General features: G+C 47.0%; 1 protein-coding gene across 1 annotated transcript in view; it reads left to right on the top strand.

Annotated features, from left to right (window-relative positions):
• FYN (FYN proto-oncogene, Src family tyrosine kinase) overlaps window positions 1-14,253 on the top strand; it is a 39,341-nt gene extending 25,088 nt beyond the window's left edge. The window contains exons 8-11 of the mRNA XM_009700360.1: window positions 3,480-3,659; window positions 5,483-5,559; window positions 5,663-5,816; window positions 14,105-14,253. Coding sequence (XP_009698662.1) covers window positions 3,480-3,659; window positions 5,483-5,559; window positions 5,663-5,816; window positions 14,105-14,253 — 560 coding nt within the window. The remainder of the gene's footprint in view (window positions 1-3,479; window positions 3,660-5,482; window positions 5,560-5,662; window positions 5,817-14,104) is intronic.
• Window positions 14,254-15,692: the final 1,439 nt, after the last annotated feature.

Below are 15,692 nucleotides of genomic sequence, written 5' to 3'. Positions count from 1 at the left end.
TAGACGTTTTTCTTTCCTCGCGTGTTTTAGCACTGATGGGATCAGACCCTGAAAATGCTTCCGTCTGCTCTCCTAGTTTAAAAATAATGGCAAGTATCGGCAAGCTGATATTGTCGAGCTAGCTTTCCCGTGCATCCACCCCTTTAAGTCTGTTTTGAAATTTGTATCTGCAGCAGAACCCTGCAACTCGACCTAGAGACCGGGGGCAACAGAGGCAAGACTTGCCCAGCCCCGCTGAACCCCCACTTTGAAGTCCAGAAAGATTGACATTTTCCAAATCCGCTGACATTGTTTTCTGCACACGTGCCAGCTTTACTTACTGCCCCCCCTCTGCGGGCCGCATTCTTTCAATTGCTATAAAACAACAGCAATTTTAAATATACGTAACTCTTAATATGGCCATAGCATTGAAACACAATATAGTGGCCATTTAATGAGAGCCGGGCTCAATTTTTGTGCCAAACTGCAGTCTGTGTAGACTCTGTAAAATGACCGATTCAGATAAAGAATCGCTATATGTTGTTTCTTCAGAAAAATTTGGTGGAGCAGTTTGGCCGCTCTTTTTGTGGCAGTGACGCAAAAGTACGTACAATCAAAATAACCAGCAGGCTTTCCTGCATCCTTGCAGCTGTTCCCCGTTGCAATATGACAGCAAGGAGCATGGCGGCAAGTCTGTGAAATTTATATAATTTATAGACTACAAATACAGAAATTTATAGAATTTCACAGAATTACAATTGACCTGTTGCAAAGAAAGCTGCCTGTGTTTTCTGTTAGCATCCCCAGATCACTTCTGCAGTTTCATCTTCTTGATCTCCATCTTGAATGCACGTGAGAGTTTCAGGCTGATGTTAATACTTAGCGGTCGGCTTTGTGTGCCATAGATCTTTAACTGATACAATAAGCTAAAGGAGCAAATGCAATTTAAAAAAAAAATCAGCTATGAGAAATAAGGTGCCAAGTACCAGTACTAAATATCTGTCAGAAATGCAAAATTATTGTTACAATTATGACATTCTGTTTCTTTAATGTATAGTAAAAATACATTAACAGCTTGAAGCGTTACTGAATTGGAATAGACTAACACAGTAAAAATTAATAAAAAATGCATTAAGTAGTAACTAACTACATATGTGAGGAATTCAGAGGGAAGTGTACCCTGATTTTCTCATAGAGAGAAGCACACCAAACCACAACAAGGAAGTTTAACAATTTAAACTGAATTCTGGGCTGAGAGGATAAGTCAACTTTTTCCTTGATTTTCTTTTTTCAACTGGAGAAATTCATAAAAGTATTTTAAAATAGAACTGCTGAAAACACTTTGTGGTAACAGGACGAGTCCTGGATTTTTATTAAGGCAATGCAAACAGGTAATACACAGTTAATCCTGTTGACACACCAGGTAAAATCCTAGTTTATTAATGCCAGTGACAAAAACCCTGGTGCCCGTGAAACTGGGTTTCATTCCCCGTTGATATAATTTGCGGTACCTCTGCAGAGTGGCTGTGTCTGACGGCGCTCTGCGGTCCGGACCCCCCGCTCCAGGTAAAACACGCTCCCTTTCACCCATAGGAAAAGTTTGGCCACCCTACTTGAAATGAGGAGGCAAAACCCCATCCTCCCAGCGGACACGGGAGTGCCACTAAGGCAAAGTCCTGCTTCAGCTCTGATTTGAAGGACTGAGTGAAACCAAGCCCTCGAGGGTCCTCCTTGGGCACAGCAGGGTAGCGGTGGTGGGAACTCAGGACATTCCTCCGCCACCTGGCACTGAGCTGGGAGAAGAAAATCAAGGGATGGTGAAAACCGAGCTGGGCCTGCAGACTTTTGGCTAGTAGGTGCCTGGAGCCCCACAGACAGCGGGGATGGCCCTGTCAGCCAGGGCCGACACAGGCGGTGAGTCGCCCCCTGATCCTGCCCTGTCCTCGCTGCGCGAGGGACCCCACAGAATCACGGAATCGATTTGGCTGGAGGAGACCTCTGGGATCATCGAGTCCAACCTTTGCCCTAACACCCCCATCTCAACCAGACCATGGCACTAAGTGCCACGTCCAGTCTTTTCTTAAACACCTCCAGGGGTGGGGACTCCACCACATCCCTGGGCAGCCAGTCACAACGCCTAACGACCCTTTCTGTGAAGAAATGCCTCCTGTTGTCTAACCTAAAACCTCCTAATGTCTAACCACCACTCGCACAAAAACCAATCTGCTCATTTTATGCTCTGGCAGGTTACAAAAGTTCATGATGAAGTTATTTTGGCTTAACCAGTTCCCGTGCAGCAGCTGAGCCCTGGTAACTGTTAACGTGCTTTTAACAAAGACAAACCAGGCTTATTTTACACGTTACCTTTTTTGATGACATCTTAACTAGATCTAAGTCTCAGTCTTGATGTACTTTGTAGGCCTTCTGCTATCCTCATGCTGAAGTGCAGAGGAGTAATTTTTGCCCAATGTGATTAATTCCCGAAGTCATTTAGTATTGTTCTGCCTTGCCACACAGCAGCTCCCCACCCACAGACCACAGGTCCCATTCAAAACCATTTCAGCCCTGGCTCTGGAGCAGGGTTCTGGCAAGTCTGGGCAAGGCACAACCAGAAGGCGCTAGGAAAGGGATATTTCTGCCCATTTTAGTTTTCCTTCTTTTCCTTTCCCCAGTCCCCCATCCCTCAAAAAGACTGCTAACATAGGTAGGTGTTTTGGGGTGGTTTTTTTTCTTTTCAGTCCTCCTTCTCCCCCTTGCGAGTACCCGAGCGAGAGACGCCCCGAGTCAGCCTTCCCCAGCCCGCTCCCGGTCCTTGGGTTAGAGAAGGCTTGGTAGAGGATTACTGAAAAATGAGGCAGCTTGTCCATGTCAGTGCTGGCCGTAAGGAAGGAACAAAGTGAAGTGGACAGGACCCACCTCGCTTTCAGTCAGCAGCTGCTGGGCTTCTGGGGATGAGGAGGGGAAGGAAAAAAACGCGGTTTGGTTTGGAAACACGCCCGTGTTTCTAAAATGAAATCAGTTCAGAATTTGTTTCTTGGGAATTTTTCTTAGAATATTTTTTTCCTCTCACTCAGAACAAAACCAAAATGTTAAAATATCTTTCAAATGGAAAGTTTTGTTATCCAAATCTCTGACGGGAGCTGTGTTGTTGTCTGTAGCAAGTACTTGTTCACAAGGGAATACGTAAAGATGGGTTTCAGCAGTCCCACGTTTCTTACTCAGAGAAGGTTTCGGTGGACACCACTGGAAACATCGTCTGAGTAGGACAACGGCGATTGTGCCCCAGTGCCAACGGGAGTATTATTTTTCAGTATAATAGAAAAAGACTAAAATATGAGGGAGGCATGAGAGGAATATAATGATAAGGCAACATGGGAAACCACACTTTAAAAAAATTATTATATTAAGTGTCCTTGCTAGTTCATTCCTTGGTTACATTAGGCATCAGACAGAAAAAGGAGCAGAAGATGTTTGCTCTAACTAAGTATCTGTGCTTGTAGGTACATGGAACGGAAACACTAAAGTGGCTATCAAGACCCTGAAGCCTGGCACTATGTCTCCAGAATCCTTCTTAGAGGAAGCCCAAATCATGAAGAAGCTAAAGCATGACAAACTGGTCCAACTTTATGCTGTGGTATCCGAAGAACCTATCTATATTGTCACGGAGTACATGAGCAAAGGTGAAGCCGGAGCTGCTGCCCTTGATAACAATATTCGTTCTTTATTGATGCTCCTTGGGGATACAGAGGGAGGTGCAGTCTGATGCACGAACAGCATGTGAGGAAGGAGGGAGGGAACAGAAAGCTACGTTCACCCCTGGCTTCAGAAGAATTGTGAATTCAACTCTGAACTGGGCCCCAAACCTGAAATCCACTACATGTACAAAGAAAATTTGCAGTAGGCGGGGGGGGGAGAAGTTGATACAGCCTGAGTGGTTCCAACTGCATCAGCATCTAAACTGCCCAGACAAGTGGAGATTTGCATTTGCTAGGTTTGAGTGATATTAGCTGCTGCTTCCCAAGATCCTAGCTTTTCCTGGCACCAAGGAGTTCAGATCGCATCTTCTTCCAGTGTTTACTTGTCAGCCTAAGATTTCTGTTTCTTTTAGCAATCCTGAGTTCTATCACACGCTCCTCGCTCTCAGATCACAGCTTTATTTTCAGCCCACCCCATTTATCATGTGAATACGTGATTTGCAGATTTGCACATATGATTCTTTCCCTCCTCTTTCCCCTTCCTTTTCCCCTTCCCCCTTCTCTTTTTCTTTAAGCTACTTGACTGGTAACAATGTAGTAAAATGAGAAAAGGCAAACTTTTCACTCCGTCAGATCTCCAGCAGGGGTGCTGAGAGCAGAGCTAAAAATCTGCTTGTTTTGGAAAGCAGATGAACCAAATAGAAAACATAAGTTCTCACAGGGAAGTTTCATTGTACATTGGAGGATACACTCTGAAGTTTTAAGTGCATTTTTTCAGTCTATTTGGAGTTGATTTTTATTTTCCTGGCAGGTGCCTGCCCACCTCCCTCCTCAGAGGCATCCAAGCCCTGACTAACTCACCCTTTAATGATACGTCTCAGTGACAAGCATGTGCTTTTTCCCCTTTAAAAAAAAGACTTCTCAACATCCTTCTGAAGTACATGGTTTATTTTGGCTTACTTTGCTAGTTTTTACTGTAACATTTTACATCTTTGGATCAGAGCTTGAGGCTGACAATTTATCAAGGGAGAAACGCCTAATCATCTGTCTTTTCCCCTTATTTATTAAACCAATTCACTGACCTTATTTAAAGGAGACTGCCGCACTTCTCTGTTTGAATACAAGATTGGGAAGGGAGCTATAGCTTCCTAGGCTTTTTTTTAAAAGCTACAGGGGAGCTATGTCCTTATTACTTTTGCTAAAATTGCTTTCATTTGGTCTCTGCTTTGTCTTCTCTAGTTTTGCATAGTGGTCTTCTCAAATCAATGGTTCATGCTATGTTCAGTTATGGGTTACCTAGAGAAGGAGCGCTACTAATTTCTAAGGAAAATTAACCTTTGTTAATGCTAGCCCCTTTGGGCTTACCAGGCTCCAGGCTGACCTTCCTTTTGGAGCAGGTTGAGCTGGGGCCTGACTTTTTCCATAGCTTGTGTGGCTTGGAACCGAGCTGATGCTCTGCAGCTAGCTGAGGCCTTTAGAGAGCAGCAGGTATGTAGTTTCAAAGAGCACTGGAAAAGTTAAGAAAGATCAGCTTTCTCAGTAATGGTCAGGAAAATTAAAAACAGTGTTGTTTCTTTTCCCTGCAACTCTTTTTGGACTAGTGACGTATTCTTCTGCAAGCCAACCTTAAAAAAGAGTGAAAAAAGTATAATAGGAGAATTCTAAGATATTGTGGGTTTTTTTGAAGCTGTCCACTTGAACTCAAAACATTGCTATCTTTAATATTGCACATATTGCCACACCTCCATCCTGATGAATAGCCGTTGTTTCCCTAACAACTCTCTATTGTGTCAACTTTGCATTTGCAGGGAGTTTGCTAGACTTCTTAAAAGATGGAGAAGGAAGAGCTTTGAAGTTACCGAATTTGGTGGACATGGCAGCCCAGGTCTGTCTTCCAAGTACTGAGCACTTAGGTATATATGTTTTATAGCCCAGGTATGTCTGAGTTCATTTTAAAACGCACCGATTGTGTTTCATGCTTCTGGCAGGTGGCTGCAGGAATGGCATACATCGAGCGAATGAATTACATACACAGAGATCTGCGGTCTGCAAACATTTTGGTGGGGAATGGCCTAATATGCAAGATTGCCGACTTCGGATTGGCAAGACTGATTGAAGACAACGAATATACGGCCAGACAAGGTAGATACAGCAGCAGGCGTAGCACTGAGTGTCATTCTTGTGACAGGGGAAGAGAGGAACATGGCTTTAAAAAGCTCTCTCTCATATGCTTTGCGATTGCTTTCAGTACATCCTGAACTCAGTTTAACCTCACTGCCAAATGCTTGTCCTAAACAGAACGTCTTACTTAGTTGTCTTCCCTTTAAAAACTGACCAAAGTGAAACAAAGATGATGACAATAAAGACAAGATCCTCATGGTGCCCTAACAAAGAGGATACTTTACATACCAGCCTTGAAAGCCTGAATGGGGTAATCCAGAAAGGCCCGTGTAAGCTATTTCTTTCGTAGTGTGCCTTCTAGTATTTACTAACCGCTATCAACATTGCTGTGCTATTCTTATTTTCTTTATTTCAAACGAGTCAAAGAATTGTGTCTCTGTGCAATGGAGCTGTCTCTCTGAGCACTGTGTTTTCTTTGGGAACTGAAAAAGTTTATTTAATAGGAAAGCCGTTTTCCAGCGCCACACAGAGTGCTGGGCACAGCCAACCACTGATACACTATAAAAATGTACCAAAGAGTATTGTAGCTTTTTTTAAAAAGCATGTGTGTGTGTTCTGACCGAGTCATGACAGAGGCTCTTTGTAGTTAGTCATTCTTTACAAAGTCATGCTTAGTTGTCAGATGTTGGTCCAAGTTTGCAGAGCTACAGTTTTGTTCTCTTTCTGTTGGCAGTACATTGGTAGCGCTTGCTCAACATGTGTCGGTAAATACCACTCCATCTATTTCAGTGCCAAAGCCAAGGAGTTAAACCCTGTTGTATGTCGTCAGAAAGCACAGGTCGGTTAAGTACTTCATAACCTGCATTTACCCCTTCCTGTTGGGAGTATTTTTTCTCTTGACCAGAAGTCCCTGTTTCAGCATGGATTTTGCCATTAAGTCTTCAGAAAGAGCTAACCTCTTTCTGTAACTTCCAAGTGTTGACAGAAGGAGCCAGAGAGTTTCCAGCGTGCCTTGTCCTGGCCGGGAGCAGCAGCTCTCATGCCGTTCACACCCCTCGGGACTGCTGTCGGGAGTCCCTAGTCGCAGGGATGCGGACCGCAGGCTGCCTCCACCCGAAAGGCTGCCTGCTTCACGTTCGGATGGCGAGGCCTGATTATTTTGGGGGGGCCCTTTGAAGAACCCATGGTAGGTACTAATGCAGAGAGTTAAGCACTGTTGATTTCAGCCTGAGGGTGGGAATTGCTCCTTTCTAGAACGAATGGCCTCATGCCGTTCTCTGCAGAGTAACAAGAGTGTCTGCAGGCTCTGGTAGACAGCAAGCTGCCTGCTTGCCCTTCCCCTGTGTGAAACGAGAAGAATCTTCTTTGAACAAGGCAGCCGGATCCAGTCTGCAAAATGGCTTTGAAACAGTGTTCTGTATTATCTCCGTTTCTGTCTGGTTCACTGCCGTGCCTTTTGTTCCCTTTGGACATCACCCAGCGGACAGTTTGACGTGACTGATTATTTGGCTTAATAGACAAGTATGTGACCTACTTCTGGCCAGATCTCTTCAGGCTCCTAGGAAATCCTCTCATGACCTGTTTCCTTCCCGGTTTCGATCTCTCGGAATAGTTTTGCCCTCTTCACATGTTAGAAAGCTGTGAAAACCTGTCTGACTGATGTTGAGGAGAAGCTTAGATTTTTTAAGACAATAAAAATTATTGGATTTTGGGTGGGAAAACTTTGAGCTGAGAAAAGCGTGACGCTGGGACTGGCAGGGAGAGGGAGTGTAGTCATGGGTATCTCCTGCCTTCCTTCCACAGCAGAAATCACTTGTAATGTGGAAAAACTGGCTGGGAAGGGAGAGGTAGTTTGGCTTTTAACCTGCATCGCTGATGATCCAGAGATGTGAGTCGTGTTTGCGTGGCTCCATCTCATGGTGCAAATATGGAGAAGTCACCCATCCTCCCCCTACCTCCGGACAATGGGCAATACTTCCCTCCCCTGACCTCAGGGTCAGGCTTAAGTCCTTCAGAGCTACAAAGTTCCTTAAAAGAGAGACCCAAAGAGCTGTAATCACAGGCATCTTGTAGAAAGGTTGTCCTACTTTCACTAAGGTTTTTTTGACCCTTTCTTAAGTGGCAGCTTGTTCTAGGAAGGGGTGTGTTTTTGACCAAGCAGCACACTCTCAATTTATGTCTCATTGCAATTAACCTTAGCCAGTTGGGCAGCCAGGGAGAGCCTAGGACCTTTAATTTCTTGAGGAAGAAACATGGTTTCTAACGTGCCACTGGAATTTTTCTTCGAGTGGAGTTCACTCCTGGTTTGTTTAGTTAAGCTTCAGTTTGAGCATTGCTTGGTGGAGACCACAGTATCAGAAGGAAATGGTTGCCTCTGCTTGTTTCCCATGACCCGTTCCTGCAGGCTCCACGGGGACGCCTCCGGGGCCCGCGCGTTCCTCTGGCGGACTGCGGCTTCAGGGGGAAGCTGGAGACTGGAGGAGAGCCTGGGCAGCGGCGGGGAGCGGGACGGGGAGCGCTCCAGACTGGGCGCTCCTGTGGGAGGAAGGAAATGTTTTGCCTTACAAAATCTGAAGATTAAAGCCTCTGGTCACTCTCTCCTCAGCAGTCATCCGTCTCTTGGCTAAAGTGTGTTAGTACAGAGCTCGTTGTTGGTGTGGGGAGGAGGTGGTGTTCTCCAGCCTTGCTTGATCTCCTGCTCCCTTCCCCCACTGTCACTTTTGTCTCTGATTAAATATTTTGAAAGGAAACAGATGGGGATGCTTTGAGCCCCGGCGGGCTAGAGTGCAGGATTCCTGAACCTGTATGGGTATTACTCAGCCTGGTGGTAACATTTTACTGACCGATTTATTTTCTTTTTGGTTTGAACAAAGGAGGCCTGACTGCTCCTGATTTATGAGAGGTAAATAAAAAGCGGTTCATTGTCTGCACTGCCATTTCTCAGCAATCCTCAGGAAGGAAAGAGACGGTCATGCCACTAATGATTTAAAGTGTGTGACTAGCAGCTATACACTGCCATTAAATAATACAAAAAAAAAGTTCTTGGCTTGTAATGAGCATTTGGCTCCTCTTGGTTTTAGAGGAAGTGAGTAATCAAAGGGAAAAACATGCCTGTTAAAGTGACGCCCATTTTAAAGGCTGTGCTGGTGGACTGTATTGCAGTCTGCACCACTGGGACTTGCTTTTTTGGCTGTTGCTGTTGCAACATCTTCCCCCCTCCCAGTGTCAGGAATTCAGTTTTGTTTCCTTCCATCGGTGACGATGCCTGTGTCAGCCCTGTACGGCAAAGCTCCTGGTATCCTACAGGACAGGGAGAAACTTCCCGTCACCTCCAACACAGGATTTCCCATGCAGTTCTGCTCCCCTTACACTGATCTGGTTCGCAGCTATGCGGAGTTTTGGCCAAGCACATGGCATTTTTGTGGAGAGTGCCGAGTGCTCCACAGAGCTGCTGGGGAAGAGTTGTTACTATTCTAAGCGGTAGCAGCTGATACAAATTTAAAATTGCCTTAATAAAGCGGAGTTATTTTCCAGGCCATGTTTCTACAGCATACACTGGCGGCACTTGCAGCAGTGCCGCTCCAAGCACACATGAAACAGTAAGGATCTTTCTGATGCCTTCCAGACAAGTCAGAGCTATTTTGGGAGCTTTCGTACGTGTTTGTAAACTCGCGGATCATTTTTGTGTCCTTAACACTTAGAAATACCTCCTTCCTACTTGCTTAAAAACAAGTGATGCTTCTTATTTTGATTTTCTAGAAATGAGCAGGGATTTTTTCCCCCCCTTCCAGGTTCTTCCCAGTCCTTTTGTAGAGACTTGGCTCCCAGCTCACCAGCTAGTCGGATCTCTCTCGTTTGCGATGGATTGTACTGCGGGCTGTAACGGCCAGGGCTTTGTCCTTGCTCCCAGGCGAGCCGTGGAGGGGACAGGAGGAAGGACTCTCGCTTCTGAACAGCCAGCCCCGGGGTCCCAGAGAGGGATCACTAATAACGCTCCTACAGAGATGCCATCTGCGCTGCGAGGAGGAGCACGGCCAGGCCAAGGGGCAGAGCGAGGGGAAGGGGGACGTGCAGGCAGAGGGCAAGCGGGGTGTTTAGACCTGCAGTTCCACCCCGTGTCCCCCGCTTCCCGGGGAGGGGTCAGCCTTCGGAGCCCGCTTCTCATGGCTGATGTTTTGCCAGGCTTGTAATTTCATGTTCGTTCTCACAGCACAAAAAACTGTAATTGCGCAGTCCCTCCCACACAGCACGCATCCTCGCCTACCAGGGCTGACTCGTTTCCTCTCACATGCTTGCTTCAGCACTTCGGTTTTACCTTTTGCGGCTTTCCCTTTCCAGCCCCAGGAGCAATTTGGTGCTGCACGACATCCCCTGGTCGCTAACCCAAGAGTTCCCCTGGTTTGGGGGTCTTAGAGCTTAGGGTGCTGCCTTGGGTTTGGTTTTAAGGTACAAGAGGTAGCAGCTTTGTAGCATTTCCAGGAACAGGATCATTATCAAGCTGGCAGTGGCTCTGGGGCATGAATTTCAGAGGTTTCTGCTTCCTCGAGATTTAGATCTGAAAAAACAAAGCTCTGACGGATTTTTGCTCGCCTCAGAAGAAACCATGCTGAGAGTTGTACGTCAAGGTCACTCAATTATCCCAGCCCCCCCCTCCTCATCATCACGTGAGCTGCTTACAGCCGACAAAGAATTAAAGCAGGGCCACGGATTGATTTTTCCCAAAGAGCTGGGCGGGGGTCCCAAGAACAGGGCTGGACCTTCACAAAAATCCTCAGAAGTAGGAGGCAGGGCTGGCTGCCCTGACAGTAAATTGTGCGAGCAGCTTTGGCTTAATGCGGTTGCGAGCAGCGCAGAAACCCAAAAAAGGCTTTCCCCAGGCTGAAACGTTTAAAAAAAGGGACAGAGATAAAAGCTGCAGATTAGTACCTCGCTTTGGGGCAAAGACAGGCTACCCTGACCTAACGAATGCAGTGCGCGGTTGGTTTGTACGCGTGGAGTTACTGACCTGCTCGTTTGTAATAAAATGGGTTACAGCAAAAAAAGGAGAAATCTCCCCCACTGATGTAAGATCTGCCTTCAAAGTCGGAGATAGGCTGCCTTGTCAGCTGGGGTGATGTACCTTATCAGATTTATTAACATGCTTGTCAGTAACACGCTTTGTATCTGACGATCTGATGCTGTAATTTGTTTGCAGCACAAAGTCAGTTTGTTTAAAAAGCGGCTGAGGCCTGGGCAGAGGGAGGGGTGGGTGTTTTATTCGGTGTGTTGGGTAGAAAGGAAAGTCAGCGCGGAGGCTGCGTGTCGGTCAGGAGCCGTGCACAGCCCCTGCCCTGTGCGAACGCTTCGTATGGCAGTAGCAATCGGGAGGCTTCGGAGCGGGGCTCCGCACGTTTGGGGATCGGCGGGTGGTCCCAGAAGTGCGCTGCCTGGGTCGCCAGTGCCGGACACGAGGTGGGAGGCAGCACCTTGGGGGGGGTCCCTCTGAGACACACACACGGACACACACAGAGACACGGAGCGTGTGATCTCTTTGTGTTCGGGCAGTGCATGCGTGGTGCCTGTGGCCGAGCGGGTGGCCAGCCCAGTCCCTCCTCCCTGCTCTCGGCTCTCCCCTTACCGCTGGCTCTGCCACGCTGGGTTGCGGGCTCTCTTGGGCCATCGAGCCTCCAGCGTGCGTTGCAGGGCCAGAAAACCATGAGGCAGGGCTCTGCTGGCGACCCCTCTGCCAACCATGCCTTTCCCTCCTCCCTATCTATCACTTCAAACCAAAGTTCAGGAAACACCGCACAAAATGCAGAATATGTGATTTTTTTATTAGTTGTTTTAGCTAGAGAATCACCCACAGCAGGGGCAACATTGAAATGGGATGAGTAGCTATCCTGCCAGCGGAAAATCCACAGCACAGACCATTTGTCTTCTCCAGCAGTGCTCATCGCGGTCCAATGGGGTTTGTACCGCTCTAGCTCTCGGGAAAAGGGACGTGCTGGAATTGTCCCCGCTTCTCACCTACTTACCTTGCTTCTCGTCTTCCCGTGGTCCCTCGACACACCACGTACTCACCTCCCAGTGCCGCACCGGCACTAGATGAGGAAGGCAAAAATACCAAGGGAGGTGACAACAAAGGAGTCTGAAGAGATTTCTTTCCTCCAAAGATGAGTTGTAGGCGGTTGCTACCGTTGGATCTGAGTATGGAGCACAAGGGAATTAGACCAGGTTTGGCTCAGCTTCTTAGAAAAACACAGCTGATTAAAGAAAAAAAAATTTTTTTAAATAAAATGTGCGTGACACACAAACGAGCAAACCCTCGTGCTTGGCTATCTCACACACCCCCAGCCAACGTCCAGGCCCTCAGGCCAGCCCGGAGCTATTCGTTCAGCTGGCCCGGGGTGTGCGTACTACCATCTCAGCTCCACTGGCAAGAGAGCAGAGGGACGTTAGCCCTCGTATTCATGGCGTGCCTGCATAAGCCCATCTAAAGCCATGCACCGCAGGCCTAGGGAACCCGACCCCCAGACATACGCACCTTGCAGTTTTTCCGGGGATCGGCAAGGAGCGGACAGCCCCAGGATCTCCGGTGCCTGGGGGAGCCGGTTGCCGACCCCACGTGGGTGCTGGTGCTGCCGGAGCGGGGCCACCTCCCAGGGCGGGGGCTCAGAGCCGGCAGGCCCGGGCTGCTGCAGAGATCTCAGACATCACGGCCAAGGTGGTTTTTAAGAGAAGATGAAGTTCTGTAAATTTTGAGTCTTGTAAAGTAAGATTGGTCCCATGAAGAAGTGTAGGTTAGAGAGGCGGAGACCAAAGCCGAGCACCCAAATGCCAGCTCCTGCCTGCACATCAGCTGATGGAAATACAGAAGAGGCAGACTTTTTTGAAAGTGAATAGACACCCAAAAATCCTCTGGCACCCTTGCAAAACCACTGATGGTGCTTAACTAGACTTAAGTTTCTGACTTCAGACATTAGAGATTTGAAACTTTATCTTGCGTCTTTTAATTTAGCAGGACTTACTTGAGCAACTGCGATTTTCCCTAGAAAAATGTATTTGTTTCTGGGTAATGTTCTCTCTTAGGATCACTTACATGTAGAGCAGGAAAAATTTTAGCACACCTGATGTTTTACTAAGTAAGGAGATGAGAATTCCCGTGTTTACTTTGTACTCTCAGTCAGGTCAGATTGGGGCATGCAGCAGAAGATACGGGGCATCGAGCACTGGATGTGATGGCAGAGCGGCGCTGGCAGGGAATGTACATGGTGCCGTAACTTCACTCCCTGAGAGTGATTTGTCCACGCTCTTACACTTTCCACACTCCTCCTGAAAGCTAAGGGAACTTTTATGAGAGGGTGGTGAGAAGTCCAAGTCAGCCTGTTTCCGAACTGAAGAGTGTTTGTCACTAGGGATCAGCAATAAGCAATGCAACTCTTTTGCCTGTATGTTAATACAAGGCACCAGGGATAGGTCTGCATATTTTTTCGTACATACTATGAGTTAATTATTACCACAAGACTTTTCTTTAAAGTCATACTGAAAATATTTTCCCTAAGAAAACAGTAAATGATTGGAAAAGCAAATAAATCAGTGTTTAAAGGCTTGTTATCTTACCATCCTTACCACAACTGGCTCCTGCAGGCTCTGGTGATGGATGAGCACATTAGAACTGCACATATTTAAGGCACGACAGGCTTTTCAGTGCCAGGAGCGTAAAGTACGCTGTCAAGTTATAAATCACGGGCCAAAGTTGTGCCTTGATATCATTGCGCTCCAGGCACCTCAAATGGCAGTATTATTTTTAAGTCCTTGCATGTTTCTAATGAAATATTATGTTTGTTTTTAATTTACGTTTTTACCATGTTTGTTTGTTTTGCATTTTGCTCAGCTTGAGCAAGGAAACTGCGAGGTACATTTCCAATAAATCTCACTTCGATTCATACATGCTAACTGTGTTTGACTTGCAAATATCACAGGGAAATGTTAATTCAGAACATTCTGGGAGAAAGAATTTCTATTATATTGGGCTTATCGGGTTTTCAAACTTTTTTTTTTTTTTTTAGTAAAACTTCAAACCTGAATTAAAATGTCTTAGTGTTCTCTTGGGAGGTGGGACAAACCCACCCCTTCCCTGCTAAGTCTTTCCTTCTGCCCTGCGCGTCCCACCCGCCTGTCCTCTCTGACCATGCTCCATGCCATGGAGCTGCTCGTCAACACTCCCCTGCAGCTCCGTCCACCTGCACGGGTTGTGGAGCACAAGCCACCTGCCAACTGGTACTGCGATTCTGTCTCTATTCTGATTAAGACTCTTATTCTTTCATTAGGTGCAAAGTTTCCCATTAAGTGGACTGCGCCAGAAGCAGCGTTGTATGGAAGGTTCACAATAAAGTCAGATGTGTGGTCTTTTGGGATCCTACTGACGGAGCTGGTAACAAAAGGGAGAGTGCCATACCCAGGTAAGAAAACAGCCTGAGCCCTGCTTCACCTGGGGACAGGGGTGGGAACATGTCACACCCTCCGACTGGAACCGGCATTTCCTTTCAGTGGGCTCAAGGGAGGGTGGTTGTCATGCCGGAGTTCTGTGTATGCTTGAAAACGATCTTGACTCTGAAAGCTCCTGTGTGATGGTCGTGATAAAAATGACGACAGGACAGAAAATCCAACATATTCACTTCTAATTTTTGTAATTGTTCTCAATTCAATTAATATACTTTCTAGCCAAATAATGAAAGCAATGTAAACTTGCTGTACTGTGGAGGAAATCTCTCTCCACAGTATTGCATTCGCTTTGAGATACCAACAGTTAAACTCCCAGAGTGGCATTACTCTGTTTATTCTGACAGTCTGGGTCTCTGCAAGGTTTGATGGCTGTCTGGATGTCGAGTATTACCAAATCTCTTTTTTATAAACTCTTAAATTTCAATCCTTGTTTTCGAGATGGATGGAAAGGAAGGAAAATAATTCTGTAATGTGCCGGCCAGAGCTCGTGGCAGGGTCACGGCGAGGGCAGATTCTCTGCATGGGGGAACCAGAGGCCCCATGGCTCTTTGTGGAAAGCCTGCCAAGTACCCGAGGGATTGCGGTTTGTGGGAGGGTGACTGGATCCGCCTGTGCAGAAAGAGCTTTTCATCCTGCTGGGCCCCGGAAGATTGTAGGCGTTCAGGTGAAGGGGACAGGGGTGAGGCAAAAGCAGTGCGTTACGTGGAAACGAATTTAATCCCTTCATTTTCTTATCAGCACAGATACTAGCAACAGGGCATCTAGCTGCATCTTTATTCTTTTTATAGACAAGATTTCTCTAAACACTGACCAGTATGGCTGTGCGCACTGCAGCTGATTTAAGGGAAGGTGCCCTAAAGCAGTTTCAGTTTTCCAGTCTGTGCCGTGATCAGGCGGTCAGATCCATAGATCCAATTGCGCAGGAGAAGCATCAAGGTGGCGTTCAGTTTATCCTGTGGTATCTCACGCCACCTCAGAAGGCTGAACTCAGCAAAACTAAACTCCCAGAGTTTTAAGGAATTTCAGCTTCGCTAGCGCCTAGCAGCCAGTAGCTGATATTTGGGAAGAGAATGTGGGGACTGGAAGGCTTCTCGTGATCAGCAGTGAATTTTGGCACGGTTAACAGGGAGCAGCTTCGCAACGCTGTGGCTGTGACAGCGGAATGAGGTAGCAGAAAGCGAGATGACGTGTTTCTGTGGGGTGGATGAGTCCCTCTGCCCAGCACTTCCCCATGCAGATAAAGCAAAGCGGGTGTTGCAACCACCGGCGTGGTTCTGTCAGTAGCCGGCACAAAGGTCTTCTTGCCGTGAGGATTACTGGCAGTGGCGTGGGAGAGCTGTGATTTCCGCGGGTTTATTGAGGGTTAAATGCAGACGTGGCATGGTGTCACAGTCCACTCGGTGGACTCATGAT

This window comes from Cariama cristata, unplaced genomic scaffold, assembly GCF_000690535.1.
Source record: "Cariama cristata isolate BGI_N322 unplaced genomic scaffold, ASM69053v1 scaffold11715, whole genome shotgun sequence".
In the NCBI taxonomy this organism is placed as follows: Eukaryota; Metazoa; Chordata; class Aves; order Cariamiformes; family Cariamidae; genus Cariama; species Cariama cristata.
Note: the sequence above shows the minus strand (reverse complement) of the source record. Positions and strands in the feature narration are given on the sequence as shown.